At 41.1% G+C, this 15176-nt stretch overlaps 1 protein-coding gene across 3 annotated transcripts in view; it reads right to left on the reverse strand.

Annotated features, from left to right (window-relative positions):
- Positions 1 to 11037, reverse strand: part of LOC124270269 (choline transporter-like protein 4) — a 67112-nt gene extending 56075 nt beyond the window's left edge. For 2 of the 3 annotated variants that reach the window (XM_046705307.1, XM_046705304.1), the window contains exon 1: positions 10881 to 11037. In XM_046705307.1, the coding sequence (XP_046561263.1) occupies positions 10881 to 10920 (40 nt within the window). In that variant the 5' untranslated portion in view covers positions 10921 to 11037. The remainder of the gene's footprint in view (positions 1 to 10880) is intronic. The other variant, XM_046705306.1, reaches the window with a different exon arrangement.
- Between the last annotated feature and the right edge of the window lie 4139 nt (positions 11038 to 15176).

Below are 15176 nucleotides of genomic sequence, written 5' to 3' on the forward strand. Positions count from 1 at the left end.
GCATTGTCATTAACTTAAGCCAATATTTCATCGTTCGAACGTAGGAATTAATATAAACTGGAAACCGTCCACATTCTCCATATACTATTGCATTTGGTGTCTGTGGACCGACATTTAAAAATATTTTACATGCTTGTAAGTGAACATTTTTCAATGTTATCGTATGTTTTGAGTTCTTGTGAATACTGAAATGGCTGACAGCCCAAAAGACAAAAGAACAAACGTTTTCAGAGAAACGTTTGATTTCATTCCATTTAGAGTCGTCGAATATGTAAACAAAGTAAAAGTAAATTATTAGTCGTTTTTCGTTTTTAATTTACACAACATACTTTCACAACAACCATCCTTAATGGACATACTAAAATCACTACAAAAGACACAATTCTCCACGTGGGGTCGTTATAATAGCTGGGTAGCATTGACCACGAACGAAAAACACGTCAATCAACTATCAACAGTGGTGAAATTGACATAGGGTGAATGGTGTCATGGGCGTGACAATATTTCCTTTGATATTCCTGATGTGTTGTTCCAAAATAAGCGAGAAAGTCAGCAATCGATTACTATTCACCTTGACTGTAGTCACAGGCTTCTATGGTTAATCTCTGTCGACCGCTGTATTGTCGTGTGGAAAGTATATATATAGTTGTGGTCAGTATTTATATTGTTGACCATGTTACCGGGGCGACCGATGCATGGCTAAAGGTACATCTCACGGTGCGTTGCCTTCTAGAGTTAAGCCAGTGTCTATACAACAGATGGGAACGAGATGTAAACAGAGACAGGTTAATAGTACTTTGGATAAACATTGCTACCAATAATCACTTCCATTATCTGCTCCCGAGGTTTAATTCGAGAATAATATGGAGGAAGGTTGCCATGGTGATTGTGTGAGCATGTGGAAGTGACTGTTGTTTAGCGCCGCAAATGTCATGGCTATAACACGGCCTGTATAGGTGGGTTTAGTTTTACACCGTTTTACACAATATTCCAGCTATATGGCGGCGGTCTGTAAATAATCGCGTCTTCAGTAACCAATGCTTGTCGTAAGAGATCGTATTGTCCACATTAAAAAAATCATTAGTTTTATTGATGATTGATTGATTGATAATACTTTATTGTCCCAAAAGAAATTTGTTTTACATCATTAGAGGTACAACCCGTGAATTTCCTGGTTAGAATTGGTCTTCAGCAACCCATGTTTGTCGGAAGAGGCGACAGGCGTAAAGCTAAACTCACTCACTCACTCACTCACTTCAGCAAACCATGCTTGACGTAAGAGGCGACTACCGGGATCGGGTGGTCAGACTCGCTGACTTGGTTGAAACATGTCATCGTATCCCAATTGCGTAGATCGATGCTCATGATGTTGATCACTGGATTGTCTGGTCCAGACTCCATTATTTACAGACCACCGCCATATAGCTGGAATATTGCTGAGTGTGGCTTAAAGTGAGTGAGTGAATTCAGTTTTACGCCGCACTCAGCAAAATTCCACCTATATGGCGGCGGTCTGTAAATAATCGAGTCTGGACCAGACAATCCAGTTATCAACAGCATGAGCATCGATCTGCGCAATTGGGAACCGATGACATGTGTCAACCAAGTCAGCGAGCCTGACCACCCGATCCCGTTAGTCGCCTCTTACGACAAGCATAGTCGCCTTTTACGACAAGCATGGGTTACTGAAGACCAATTCTAACCCGGGACCTTCACGGGTGAGTGTGGCTTAAAAGTAAACTCACTCACTTAAAACTACCGACGATGCTCTGACCAATACCATACATATATATCCGGGTACTTCAAATATGTGTGGTTTTACATATAGAAATAGTAAACATTCTCGTCACGTTTTACAAAAATGCAGAAGGAAAGAAAAGAACAAATTTGGAATAATACCTTCTTCCATCATACACATCGTATATTTTACTTCATTTGAAAAAGAAATATTGAAGGTAATCGCGATTGTTTGTTTGTATTTCGACCACCAAATCCATATTTCGATAAATTATCCGTAAACTAATTGTTTGATCGGCATTCTAGAAGTTGGTGAGTCAACAATAAAGTATATGGGTAACAGCTTCTTGTTTATTGCACAGAGCGACGTTTCGGTGTAGATTCTTACCCCGTTTTCAAGTTATCCGTAAACTAATATAAACAGAAAGAGTGAGTGAGTTGGGTTTTACGCCGCTTTTAGCAACATTCCAGCAATAGCTACAGGCTTCACACTTTGTACCCATGTGGGGAATCGAACCCGGTCTTCGGCGTGACGAGAGAAGGCTTTAACCACTAGGCTACCCCACCGCCCCATAAACAGAAAGGTATAATATGTTTGTGTAATTGCTGTTGAACGTCACACTCAGCCACACTTCACTTAAGTGACGGCTGCGTGTAAATATGAGCCTGACAATTCAGCTATCACGAGCATCGATATGCTTAACTGTAATACGTACGCTGACATGTGTCACCCAAGTCAGCGAGCCTGGCGACCCGATCCCGTTAGTCGCTTCTTACCACACGCATGGGTTGCTGAAGATCAATTCAATCCCGGATCTTCAGGGCTCTCAGACACAGAAAGCAAAGAAAAGGTGACAGAGCTTCAGGAAGCCACACATATGCACGCGCGCATGCATGCACCGACTCGCTCATAGTTTCAGAGCATGTTCTGCAAGTCTGTCTGGTTTATAAAGGAACACTGTTTGAATAATAAAACCACCTGTGTCATCGTTAAACCATTTATGCATATCACTATTTGTATACCGTAACTATTGGCGACCATTTGCGAATACAAACAAATTCATTTGAACAGAATTAAGGCCGGGAGATTAAGTCGGGTCTGAAAGAAACCTGTGCGCGATTGTCACGACTTCTAAGGCCCCGTGCATTCGGCTATGTTATATTATATATGGATCATACTGAATAAGAGGTCGCTCTACAGCAACACGACGATCATCGGGTAAACTAGTTGGACGAATATCACATAATTGCTCTGATTCCCCTGAATATGAAGATGGTCTTGCCAACACTGACGTCACATAGCTTAAAACGTACTTTATAACACAAATTGTTAATCTGGATGAGTCAGCATGATTCTCTGTATTATGGAAGATTGTATATTTTCTTTAGATGGATTAGTGATATATTAATAAACTGCTTTGTTCTTTTGTTTGTTGTCGTAAAACGCCACTGTCAGCAATGTTCTTATATACGACGACTTTAAAATAATCGTGTCTGGATCAAGCCAACTGATGGTTGATATTGTGAGCGACGATTTACACCCCTCACTCAAATAGTCCCACCCTTGACACTGTAGTAGTTACCAACGTCAAACTCGAGTATCTTGACTTTAACAATACCCCTTTCAGATGTTTAGAAGATTGATCCCACAATTTCCGCCGCGACTTGAAACACAAACTCTGCATTCTCCGTGAGAGGTTTTTGATGATTAATCATTGCAGTTTGAGTGAGTGAGTGAGTTTACTTTAACGCCGCTTTTAGCAATATTCTAGCAATATCACGGCGGGGGACACCAGAAATGGACTTCACACATTGTAGCCATCTTGGAATCGGCGTGACGAGCGAACGCTTTAACAACTAGGCTACCCCACCGCCCCGATGGCAGTTTGAAATTGGAGACTTGTTTACTTCGGGGTTTTTTGTTTGTTGTTTAACACCGTAATATACCTGCGGTCTGTAAATAATCGAATCTGGACCAGACAAACCAGTGCTTGGCATCATGAACATGGATCTATGCAATTGAGATGATACAATGGGATCGGATGGTCAGTTTCGCTGGTAGACACAAATGAGTAGAACGAGGCTCATACTACCAATCACTGGATTGTCTGGTCCAAACTCCAGAATTTATAGACCGTCTTCATATCGCTGAGTGTGGCGTTAAACAACAAACAAAACCACTGTAAAGGAATGGTAATTATAATGGAAGTCTAAAATGTACAATTCAGAAATTAGAGACCTGCAGAAAAAACCCTGATTAAACTGCAAGATTTAAACTGCAAGATTTATTTTTCTTTTTTTCGCTTTGATATATATTTGTCACCAGAAACAGAGATATTATCGTTCACATCGTTCGTGTCTATAATGACAAAATAAAGTATTTATGGGCAAAAAGTTTTGTTACATAAAAAAATACTTTGGACAATGGTTCTGCGCGGTAGTCGATGATCGTCGCCTTCAATGAATAATTCAGATAAACCCTACGTGACAAACTCCTCGAACATTTATGTTTAGGGACACAGACAGGGAATCTGCAGTTCAAATTCACAAGATAATTGCAGTTGTTCCCAGTCACAGTTTAACGTTTAAAACGACCAATAAGCTTGGAAAATTTCTATTGATAATTTATCCCCTAAAAGCCTCAGACAGAACGAAGGACATTGTAATGAGCAAATCAGAATTGAGCTCTTCCAATAACGCACTTTTATATCAAACGCTTGCTTGATGTAATGACTTCTTAAACTGATCGTACTATCGATCTCAAGGATACCTGAGTTGTTACCGTACAACAATCTACATTTACACTGATGATAGATCGATATATCACCAGGGGTGTACATTGATCACAGATCGATATCTACCAGGGGGGATTTAGGCTAATGCCTTCTCAAACAAAACAAGCTGGTATGCATGGTGTAGTGATTGATCTGCCGGAATCACATTTATTTCTATCTCACATGAAGACGTTCCGTTATAATCGTCATGAGTGAGTGAGTACTTTTTTACGCCGCTATTGTTTTTAGCAATATTACGGCAGAGGAAACAGGAAAATGGGTTTTCACACACTGTACCCACCAGGGTAATCAACCCCTGCCTTTGACGTGACAAGCGAGCGCTTTAACCGTTGGGCTATCCTGCCTTACCCTTAATTCTTAGGCGGTTTTGAGAGAAGGCTTGAACAGTAGGTGGGTGAGTGAGTCGGGCTCTACTCCAGGAGATAATCCCCAAGTGATACGGATCCCAGGCAGTTTACATCCTTGGTGAATCCCATCAGCATGATTCACAGACTGCCGTTACATAGCTGGAATATTGCTGAGTGTGACGGTAAATGTTTGCTTGTTTGTTTGTTCGTTTGTCTGTTTGTTGTGTAACCCGTCACTCAGCAATATTCCAGTTATATGGCGGCGGTCTCAAAATAATCGAGTCTGGACCAGACAATCCAGTGATCAACAGCATGAACACAGATCTACGCATTTGGGGTACGATGACATGTTTCAACGAAGTCAGCGAGCCTGACCACCCGATCCCGTTAGTCGCCTCTTACGACATACGTGGATTACTGAAGACAAATTCTAACCCGGCGTTAAACAGCAAACCAATCCCTCAGTGACTAATTAATCTTTCAAAGGCAATATATATAGTAACAAAACGATTTATTAATCAGTGCCACTGCGAGAAAACGATTTTCAAAGTAGATTGCTGGCAGGGAGCCATGCATGCCTGTTTCGGCTGACTGAATGTACTACACACGGGTATATGTATGAATCACGGTGTTTGTAACATGACCCCCCAATACATGGCTCTGGCGTGACCTGCGTGGGGTAGACTGCGGCGTCATCGTCGAGAGTCAACAACATGTACATGAACGTACGTCATGACAGCCTTCAAATGTCGTCAACAAATACAATTGTATAGCTTGCTCATATGTCTTGATAAGGTTGATAAAGGTGTTTACTCAATGGTCGTGGTGTCGTCATCGCCAGCAGATAAGACGGGTGACAACCGATTCCGCTACAATACAGCAGGCTTTGAATCAATGAATGCTTGTTGTTTTACGAGGTTCTTGAGACGCATATAGAAGTTGGTATTCAAGTATAAGACAAACTGTATGAATGTCAGCTTCTTCTTTATTGCATACACAACGTTTCTGGGCTTTTCCTTGCCCCTTCGTCAGGTGAATCACGAAGGGGCAAGAAAAGCCACAGAAACATTGTGTTTACAATAAAGAAGACGTTGACATCCATAGGTAAGTAAGTGAGTATGGTTTTACGCCGCTTTTAGCAATATTGCTCAATATCACGGCGGGGAACACCAGAAATGGACTTTACACATTGTACCCATGTGGGGAATCGAACCCGGGCCTTCGGCGTGACGACCGAACGCTTTAACAACTAGGCTACCCCACCGCCCCCTGATATCCATGTATTTTGTCTTATACTTGTTGTTTTAGTTAAAGTTAAAATCATTTATCAGAGGATCGTCACGGTATTTTAATGATTGTTGTATATTTCACAGGGTCTTGTAATACAAAAAACGGGCATCAAGGTCCTTTCATATACTGCTAACACCCCGTCAGTGGCAGTATAATACTTGATGCCCGGTTTTTTTTGCGTGACCGTGCTCCTGTGGTATATATATATTTCAGTTTGTTTAAATGAATTAAAAATAAGAATTTTTAATATCAGTTAGTAGTCAGATTATCAGTTCCTGTGATCAAAGTGGAAATAAGGCGTCATTATGTCATGAGGGACACATGCCAGTTTTAAAGGCAAAACTAAATCAGAAAAATCATAATAATTCTGTTTTTATCACAAAAAAACTATTCACGATGTAAGACTGCAGTAACTAACAGGTGCGAGTGAAATACAAAAAGTACGGTTATAACGAACTCAGAGTTCGTTATTCGTTATCCGTTAGCTCGTAATAAAAGTGTTCGTTATAAACGAAGTTTACAGCAAGTGTCTAGGGCCGAGAAAACGAGTTCGTCCTATCCGTCAGCTCGTAATAAAAGTGTTCGTTATGAACGAAGTTTACTGCAAATGTCTAGGGCCGAGAAAACGAGTTCGTCCTACTGTCAGCTCGTAATAAAAGTGTTCGTTATAAACGAACAGCAAGTGTCTAGGGCCGAGAAAACCAGTTCGTCCTACCGTCAGCTCGTAATAAAAGTGTTCGTTATAAACGAACAGCAAGTGTCTAGGGCCGAGAAAACGAGTTCGTCCTACCGTCAGCTCGTAATAAAAGTGTTCATTATAAACGTACTTTACTGTATATGTATATACTCAAGCTATGTGACATACACCTACATCTTTATTGCAAGGTATATATATATATATTTTTACCGTGACTTACAGCGAGTCTGAGTGACGGTGTTGCCGGGACTTATTAACCTTTAAGCTCAAGACTACATTAAATGCTTTCAAGGAAGGGAAGGCGAAATTAACTTGAAGGAGGAAACCTGATGCGATCAGGTCAGTGTGTGAGATAGGGTGATCTCTGTGTTGTGGTTACAGCACGTAGTGAAAGTCGATAGTAGATCCTAGTACACGTAGATATAGCGGAACGCGGGCTGACGGTGTGTCTCGACACAGGGTTGGGGGAGCGAAGGGGGAGAAAACCATGTAATAGGGGCGAGGCCAGGGTAAGTCTCGTCAACGGTTGTGCTACTGAAAACATATGTGTATATGTAACATTATTACGGTTTTTTTGTCGTTGTGGTCAATACATTTGGCTTTGTTCGGTCAAAAATGAAGGAATTGTCCTTGATTAAACAGTTATCTTTTCCTAAACAGGCGAGGATAAGCTCCAAAATGTTTCCAGTCAATGTGTGCGTTATTGAAAACATGGATGCATTTGAAAAATACAAAATAAAAAAAATTGTGAAGGCGTTTAATAAATTTGGTTTTGTCCGGTCAAAACTATTTTAACTTCAGATCTGCAATTGATGAAAATGTTGGGAATTACACAGATGGCCTCCCCTACAGTTTAAAGCACAGGCTTAGATGAGATATAATACTTTTCTCTTCAGCGTCATTGAATACATATATACATATATATAGACACACACACAACGTTCGTCTTCAGGGTGATGGAATGTTTTTAACATTTACCTCATAAATGATGTGATGGTCTTAGAGAAACTATTGTTATCTATCTCAAGACTTCAGTCTAAGTAAACTTAGGCCCAGTATTATTCGTGACACCGCTATACAGCAATAATTTATGGCGGCGGGGATATGATGATGGGGGCACCCATTTTATTCTGGGGAGCTAGGGAGGCAGCAATTTTGTACATTATTTAAGTTTAAAATTTATGCTTAGATATTATGGGAAGGGAGGGGGGCATTGGTATGACATGACATGTCGGGGGTCACGTTTTTGTACATACATTTGAGGGGGTTTATTCACATTGTACATGCTTCTCTATAAAAACCATCATCACCCCCACTAGCCATAAATTATAAATGGTCCCTAAGCTTACATATATCTCCTCTTTTATAATAATATTTGTTTAAGAATTAAAGTTTCGTTGTACTGGTGAAAACGAGAAGCAAGCGGCATATAAAAGATTTTGATCAAGGTAACCACAGAAACAGCTTCAGGTCATACAAGAAGGAGATGCCCCCCTAACGCCGTACATCACAACTCACTCACTCTTCAATACATAGTAACATATGAAGTATTACTAGGTGTATTCTGTGACGTTGTTGACAGCCAAACCCGGTCAGGAGCATGCATTATTTAATACCTGACAGATTACATCGAAACATGAGAGAAAGCGCGTGTTGAGGAATTCGTCACGCATCTTGCGATACTATGTCACCCATAACAGGTTCAGCCATCTTGGATTTCTCATAGTGGAAGGAAACAGAGGAAGACTTCTGAGATATTGGAGTTATGATACAGTGTTAGAACCCGTGTCACGGGTCGGGAGTAAACAAGCCATACCACAACCGTACTTGTAAGCAATCCAATCGGTTTGTTTGTTGTTAAACGCCGCACATAGCAATATTCCAGCTGTATGACCGCGGTTTGTAAATAATCGAGTCTGGACCAGACAATCCAGTGATCAACATCATTGGCATCAATCTACGCAACTGGGATACGATGATATGTGTCAACCAAGTCAACGAGCCTGATCAAAATGGACGCCTCTTACAACAAGCATAGCCTGCTGAAGATCAATTCTAACCCGGATCTTCAAGGGTCAATCCGATCGGTACCAGGCTTTAAGGTTTTAAGCTCAAAGTTAAACTGTGAATCGGGTTTCCCAGCTCGGTAACTTAGACGAGAGTGGGTCATTTTGCTTCGACTGAGAAGGACGTTGTTGATCATATCAATCACTGGCTTGTCTGGTCCAGACTCGAATATTTAAATCCCGCCAATACCTGGAAGATTATTGAATGAGGCGCAGAACAACTCTTACAACAAACACAATCTTGAAACATGTATTCGCATCAATCAATTTAACTACCACGCTAAATAATCTAAACATCATACACTTAGACTCACGTCGTGTGAGTGAGTGAGTTTAGTTTAACGCTGCTTCAGACGTATGTTCATAATGATTACTGCTTGTCTGTTCGCAGAGAGAGAAGTGAGTGAGTGAGTGAATGTGGTTTTACGCCACTTACAGCAATATTCCCACAACATCACGGTGGGGAGACACCAAAAATGGGCTTCACACATTGTACCCATATAGGGAATCGAACCCGGGTCTTCGTCGTGAAGAGCGAACACTTTAACCACTAGGTTACCCCACCGCCCTTTACTTTAATGCACCCAACCAGCTTTGGTCTGACGAACGACGATATACTGGGTGTTTGCAAAATTCCTCATGAAATATACTCATGGTCATATTTGGATCAGGGGGGGGTGGGGGTGGGGGGGGGGGTTAGCCTAATGGTTAAAGCGTTCGCTTGTCACACCGAAATCCCGGGTTCGATTCGTGTGCCTGCGTCAGTACTGCGGTACATAGGGTGACCATGCTTGTCTAAAAAACATGAAAACACATTCTACAACGACATGTCATTGCTAACTAATCGCTCGTTTTCGAAACCTGGTCGTGATAAGAGTGGTATAGATTCGTACAGTAACTAAACGCTACACTTTAATAACTAACTCAATGCTCCCAATGTCAAAGTACGCGCCGGCTGTATTTCCAGATAGCTGTTTCAAGTTTAATCCGATTTTACGTAACCGTGGATCTTAAGTGGTTTAGTAACTTGCTGTGAAAATAAATACATCATGTATTTAAAATCTGTTTTTGTAGACATACAACCGTCACTGGTGTGTGATTCTGTTTGAGGCATATGTGATATGTGATGGTCGGTACTTTTAATATATTGTAAAGTGCAGTATATGCATTTTCAGATCGAAAACCATTTTCAGACAAGATGCGTTTCCTAATTCGAATCTGACAAGCTATTACCAATGTCATCAAAACATCATATATATAATACATGGCAGTTGTCGTACTTTGCTACTCATATTTGAATACATTGTCAAATATTTATAATATACTGTCTATAAAATATTGCCACTGCTGTACTCTCAATAGTACTCTCAACTGTTCTCTTGAATCCTTGTCTCTCAAAGGTAAATAATTTATGATCAGGACAATAAACAACTGCGGATGTGCCGATGTCATTTTATAGGCCCTTGGCATCCATTAATCTTATTGAAACATCGTTGTTTCACATGGGCAAATACACGTGTACCCGATAAACATTAGTTTTATTTAATTATGTCAGTTCAATACATTTCAGCGTTTGTCTTAATGTAAGAATGCGCCATTGATTTAACCATTGATTTAAACATTTACACTGTCAGTAAGCTGTATTTTCGTGTTATCTCTGAAAACATTTCTTATGTATACGCGATGATAATGTATATGTACACAACCGTCACATTACACAGCAAAGCAGTGTTTGTAAACCTGTGAATGTCGAGCATACAAGATCTCAATACAGGTAAACATTGAGACATGGGTCAATGATACTCTTTTGTTGTGAGCGCTGATGCTGTTGTGAAAGACAGCGAACATTATCGATCAAGCAACATCGATCACCTGGACCAGGCGGGTATATACACCTGAACTGACGAGCGATCGAACAGATGCTTTCATAAATATGTCACAAACTCACCTCCAGGACTTGGCTTGTCATCGGGGGCTACCTTCGACATGTTGTTAACGTTTTAGTATATCCCACTGGTGTCAAAATGAACCACACAACGACATTTCTACCAGTAGAGTAGGAGGCGTCGTTGTCAAAGACGCTTCCCGGATTCACAGTGCTGAGGTCACGTGCTTGACCCCTCATATTTGAATAGCGCGTGGTCATGCCTTCACGGAAAGTGATGACGTAGGGCTCCGTATAAATATTCATGTTCAGTTAACGGAATTCGATTGAAGGGCTTCACACTTCAGTGAGTAATATATTCATTCAATGGACGGGTGCGGGTAGTCAGTTCTTGGAACTGATTGAAAGGCGGTATATTACTTTGATAATCGAAGTGTTATTAAGTTCGCGTATTAACTTCGCGTTTTTGCGTCAGTGCTCGGCCGTTGTGTTTGTTTTCGTTGTTTAGACCGCACTCAACAATATTACAGCTATATGACGGCGGAGTGTCAGAAATGGAATTTGTACAAAACAATTGCACCGCAGCCCGGTAAACTATTCATGCAAGTCTACAATGCAACCTAAAGATTTATTTACTAGGGCAATGCATGCATCGTGTTCGAGCGTCCTCAGTCAACGCCTTGAACGGTCAAACAAGATGTAACACGTGTGAGTGAAATTAGTTTATGCAGCTTTCAGCAATATTCAAGCAATATCACAGCGGGGAAAACCGGAAATAGGCTTCACATATAATGATTGTACCCACGTTGGGAATCGAACCCGGGTCTTCAGCGTGATGAGCGAACGCTTTAACCACAAGGCCACCCCTAGGTTTACACATGTCCTCGAATAGATTAAACTGATGATCATAATGTCAATCAGTGGATTGTCTGGTCCAGACCCGATTAATTACAGACCACCGTCACATGGAGCTGGAACACAGCTGAGGCAACAACACAGAAACACAAGGGCTTAGCTGTTAAAAATAGCTGATATTTAAGCTTTCAAAGGCAAAATAACATTGGTTGCGACTCGAGCGATCCATTAGACCATAGCCTCTTACCATCAACATAGGTCGCTCTGTTTTACCCGGGCGTTCCATCAGAACTAATACATATGGGTTTTTTGTTTGTTTAAACGTCGTACGCAGCAATATTCCAGCTTTACCATTGAGAACTTAAATGAATCATATTTGAACCAGACAACAGAGTGATTGACATCAAGAGCATGAATCTACTGGGTTACGATGACCTGTGTCAACCACCCGATCCCGTTAGTCTCCCTTCACGACCAGCAAGGGTTGCTAAAGACCAATCGTAGCCCGGAGTGAGTGAGTTACAATCTAACGTCACGTCGGCATCGTTTCTGCCAAAGAGCGTTGACACATCTTCTTCACATGGGTCTTCATCAGTGGTCTTGAAGATGGAGCGCCGGATGTGGCTGAACACTGTTCAACTGATGCACTCGGGGAGAGGAAGACGCATTTACTTCCTGCTAAATAATCTGTGTAGAAAATAGGGAACCAGAAGCGTCAAACAATGGTCCCAAATACAAAACAATGCACTTGTATGCATGGGAAAAAAATGTAAATCCTGCTCACATCAATTTCCGGTACTATCTCAGAAACGTGTCAGTTGATTTATCGGAATCCCACGAGAAACTAGCTTCACACATTGTCACTACATGTAGTTGGGGAATCAAACCCATATGTTGGGCGAGACGAGCGAACACGGTATCCGCTTGGCTATTCGCTCGTAAGGGGACTTAATTCCTTATCAACTATGCTGGACAAGTTAAGTTAGGGATATTGGTATTTTTATGATTGATATTTTATCAGTGTGTCAATGAATAAATAGATCATTATTCATAATTTCAAAAATTACATATATCCCTAACTATTTTTGTCTAGTATATATAGATTAAAGACACAGAGAGACCGCCTCTTATTCGTCAGGTCACCGCGTCCACGTACAAGGTGTGACCAACGAGGGAATCTTTCCTGTGGGAAAGTACCGTTTCAACCCATGCTTGTCGTACGAGGTGACTAACAGGATCGGGGGGTTAGGCTCGCTAACTTGGTTGACACATTCTATTATATACCAGTTCTCTTGGTGTCATGTAATTTTCTCCGAGGATACTTTTTACCTTCTTGTCGCCAGCTGCAAATGTCAAAATTAAGAACAAACAGGGCCCGTAGGTCTTGTTATACCAGCCAGCTTCCGTGCACTTAATCACTGCGATATGTAATTGTGCCTTAAAGGTTCTTAATCTGCACTTACGTGAATGTCCTGTTCATCTGGCCCCTGTTGGTACAGTGCTACGTTTGAATGACTAAGCGTGTCTGTGATTGGTTCTATGATCTTGTATGTATCTACACCAGTAATACCTGTATTCCAGTTTACGTTTTGCATGTAACATATCATACGTATGGTTTAGTTGTAGTTTGGTGGTGGTCTGTAAATAATAGAGTGTGGAACAGACAATCCAGTTATCAATCACCATCATGAGCATCGATCTGCGCAAATAGGGATAAGGTGACATGTGTCAACCAAGTCAGCGAGTCTGACCACCAGATCCCGTTAGTTGCTTCTTACGACAAGCATGGGTTGCTGAAATGAGTGAGTGAGTTTAGATTTACACCACTCGCCTCTTCCGACAAACATGGGTTGCTGGAGACCAATTCTAACCTGGATATTCACGGATTGTACCTCTTATGATGTAGAACAAATTTGCCTCGGGACAATAAAGTATAATCAATCAATCAAACAAAAGTAATGAGTTTGTAATATATCATGGATATTTTGTTACGGTTAATAATTTGCCGTGACAAAAGGTTTAAAAGTCCCCTTTGAACCAGCAAAATAGAACACAAACAAGTCTAAAATGAAATAAAATAATCAATAATATATTGAACAAACAATGAGCAAACTACAATGAATGACAATACAGATGTCTAGTACAATGCAATTGAGTCACACATCTAAAATATTGGGTCACAAATATTAGCTAGGTATTAACTCACCAGAGTCTTGACATTTTCAGTGAGAGCAGATATACTGATTGAAGGTTGTTTACAATGACAACAGTTGAATATAGACGGTCAGTCTTGAAATGTAGGTCAGCTAGACAATGGCAGACAGATCAGTGTCAGCGACCAGGGAAGAGAAAATCCAAAAAGTCCCGCCGAACCCTAAAAAGTAGTCGTTGTCTGAAATCCGTTCGTTAAATCCGTTCGGCCGTCTCGCGTTTGATTGGATGGTCATAGGTCGCTCAAAGGTTAGCTGACGCGACCTTCCACAAGGTTTGTTAGACTCAGTATAGCAGTGTAACGAATAATACTGAGTCTAAGTTCACTTAGACTGATGATGCGAGATGCGAGCCACAACCCACACTCAAAACTTTAAACATTGTGACCCATCATAATTATCACTTAATCAATGATATTACAATTATAAAAAACACACTCTCATAACAATTTTTCCATCTCAGGCAGTTGACAAGTTTGATACATGGCCAATACGATCAGTCGATACACCTCAAGTACGCACTACACGTAGCTTCCCAGAGTTAAGAACCTTGATTTATGATCGGCGTTACACGTTCGGGAGTTAACTGACTTTGTGAATCTCATTAAACACAAATCCTAGCACTGAGGGTTTGTTAAAATGAGATTTCAGTTATTGCGTTGTTCAGATGTACCAGTGTAACACAGACACTGGTTCTTATCAGTAAGAGACATCGGGAAGTGCAAAGTTGAGGGGAGGGGAGGGGAGGTAAATGTGGGTTTAACGTAACGCGTCTCGTTTCAGTAGTTTAATAGCGATGTATGTGTGGCTACTTGCAGTTTTATATTGGTGGATTTTATATTGATGGATCCGACTTGTAGAGACCGGGTTAAAATTGGTCTGCAGCATCCTATGCTTGTCGTAAGAGGCGATTAAGGCAGGGGCATAGGAACGGTTTTCAGAGCCGGGAGGGTTAATTTGTGAAAAGTATTGAAAATCAAAATCAAATTGTAGTTATGGTAAGTTAGATATGGTTTCGTCGTGAAGGTGTGTGTGTGTGTGTGTGTGTGTGTGTGTGTGTGTGTGTGTGTGCGTGTGTGTGTGTGTGTGCGTGTGTGTGTGTGAAACCCCCGACCCCCCTGTTCCTACGCCCCTGTAATGGGATCGGGTGGTCAGGGTGGCTGGTCGATGTGTGTCTTCGTAGATCGGACCGACACCATATAGCTGGAATCTTGCAGAGTGCAAACTAAACTCACTCACTCATTCATCGTAAATCGATGCCCATGATGTAATCACTGAATTACCTGGTCCAGAA

The sequence above is a fragment of the Haliotis rubra genome, unplaced genomic scaffold (genome assembly GCF_003918875.1).
Source record: "Haliotis rubra isolate DU_JTF1 unplaced genomic scaffold, ASM391887v1 Scf150, whole genome shotgun sequence".
Taxonomy (NCBI): Eukaryota; Metazoa; Mollusca; class Gastropoda; order Lepetellida; family Haliotidae; genus Haliotis; species Haliotis rubra.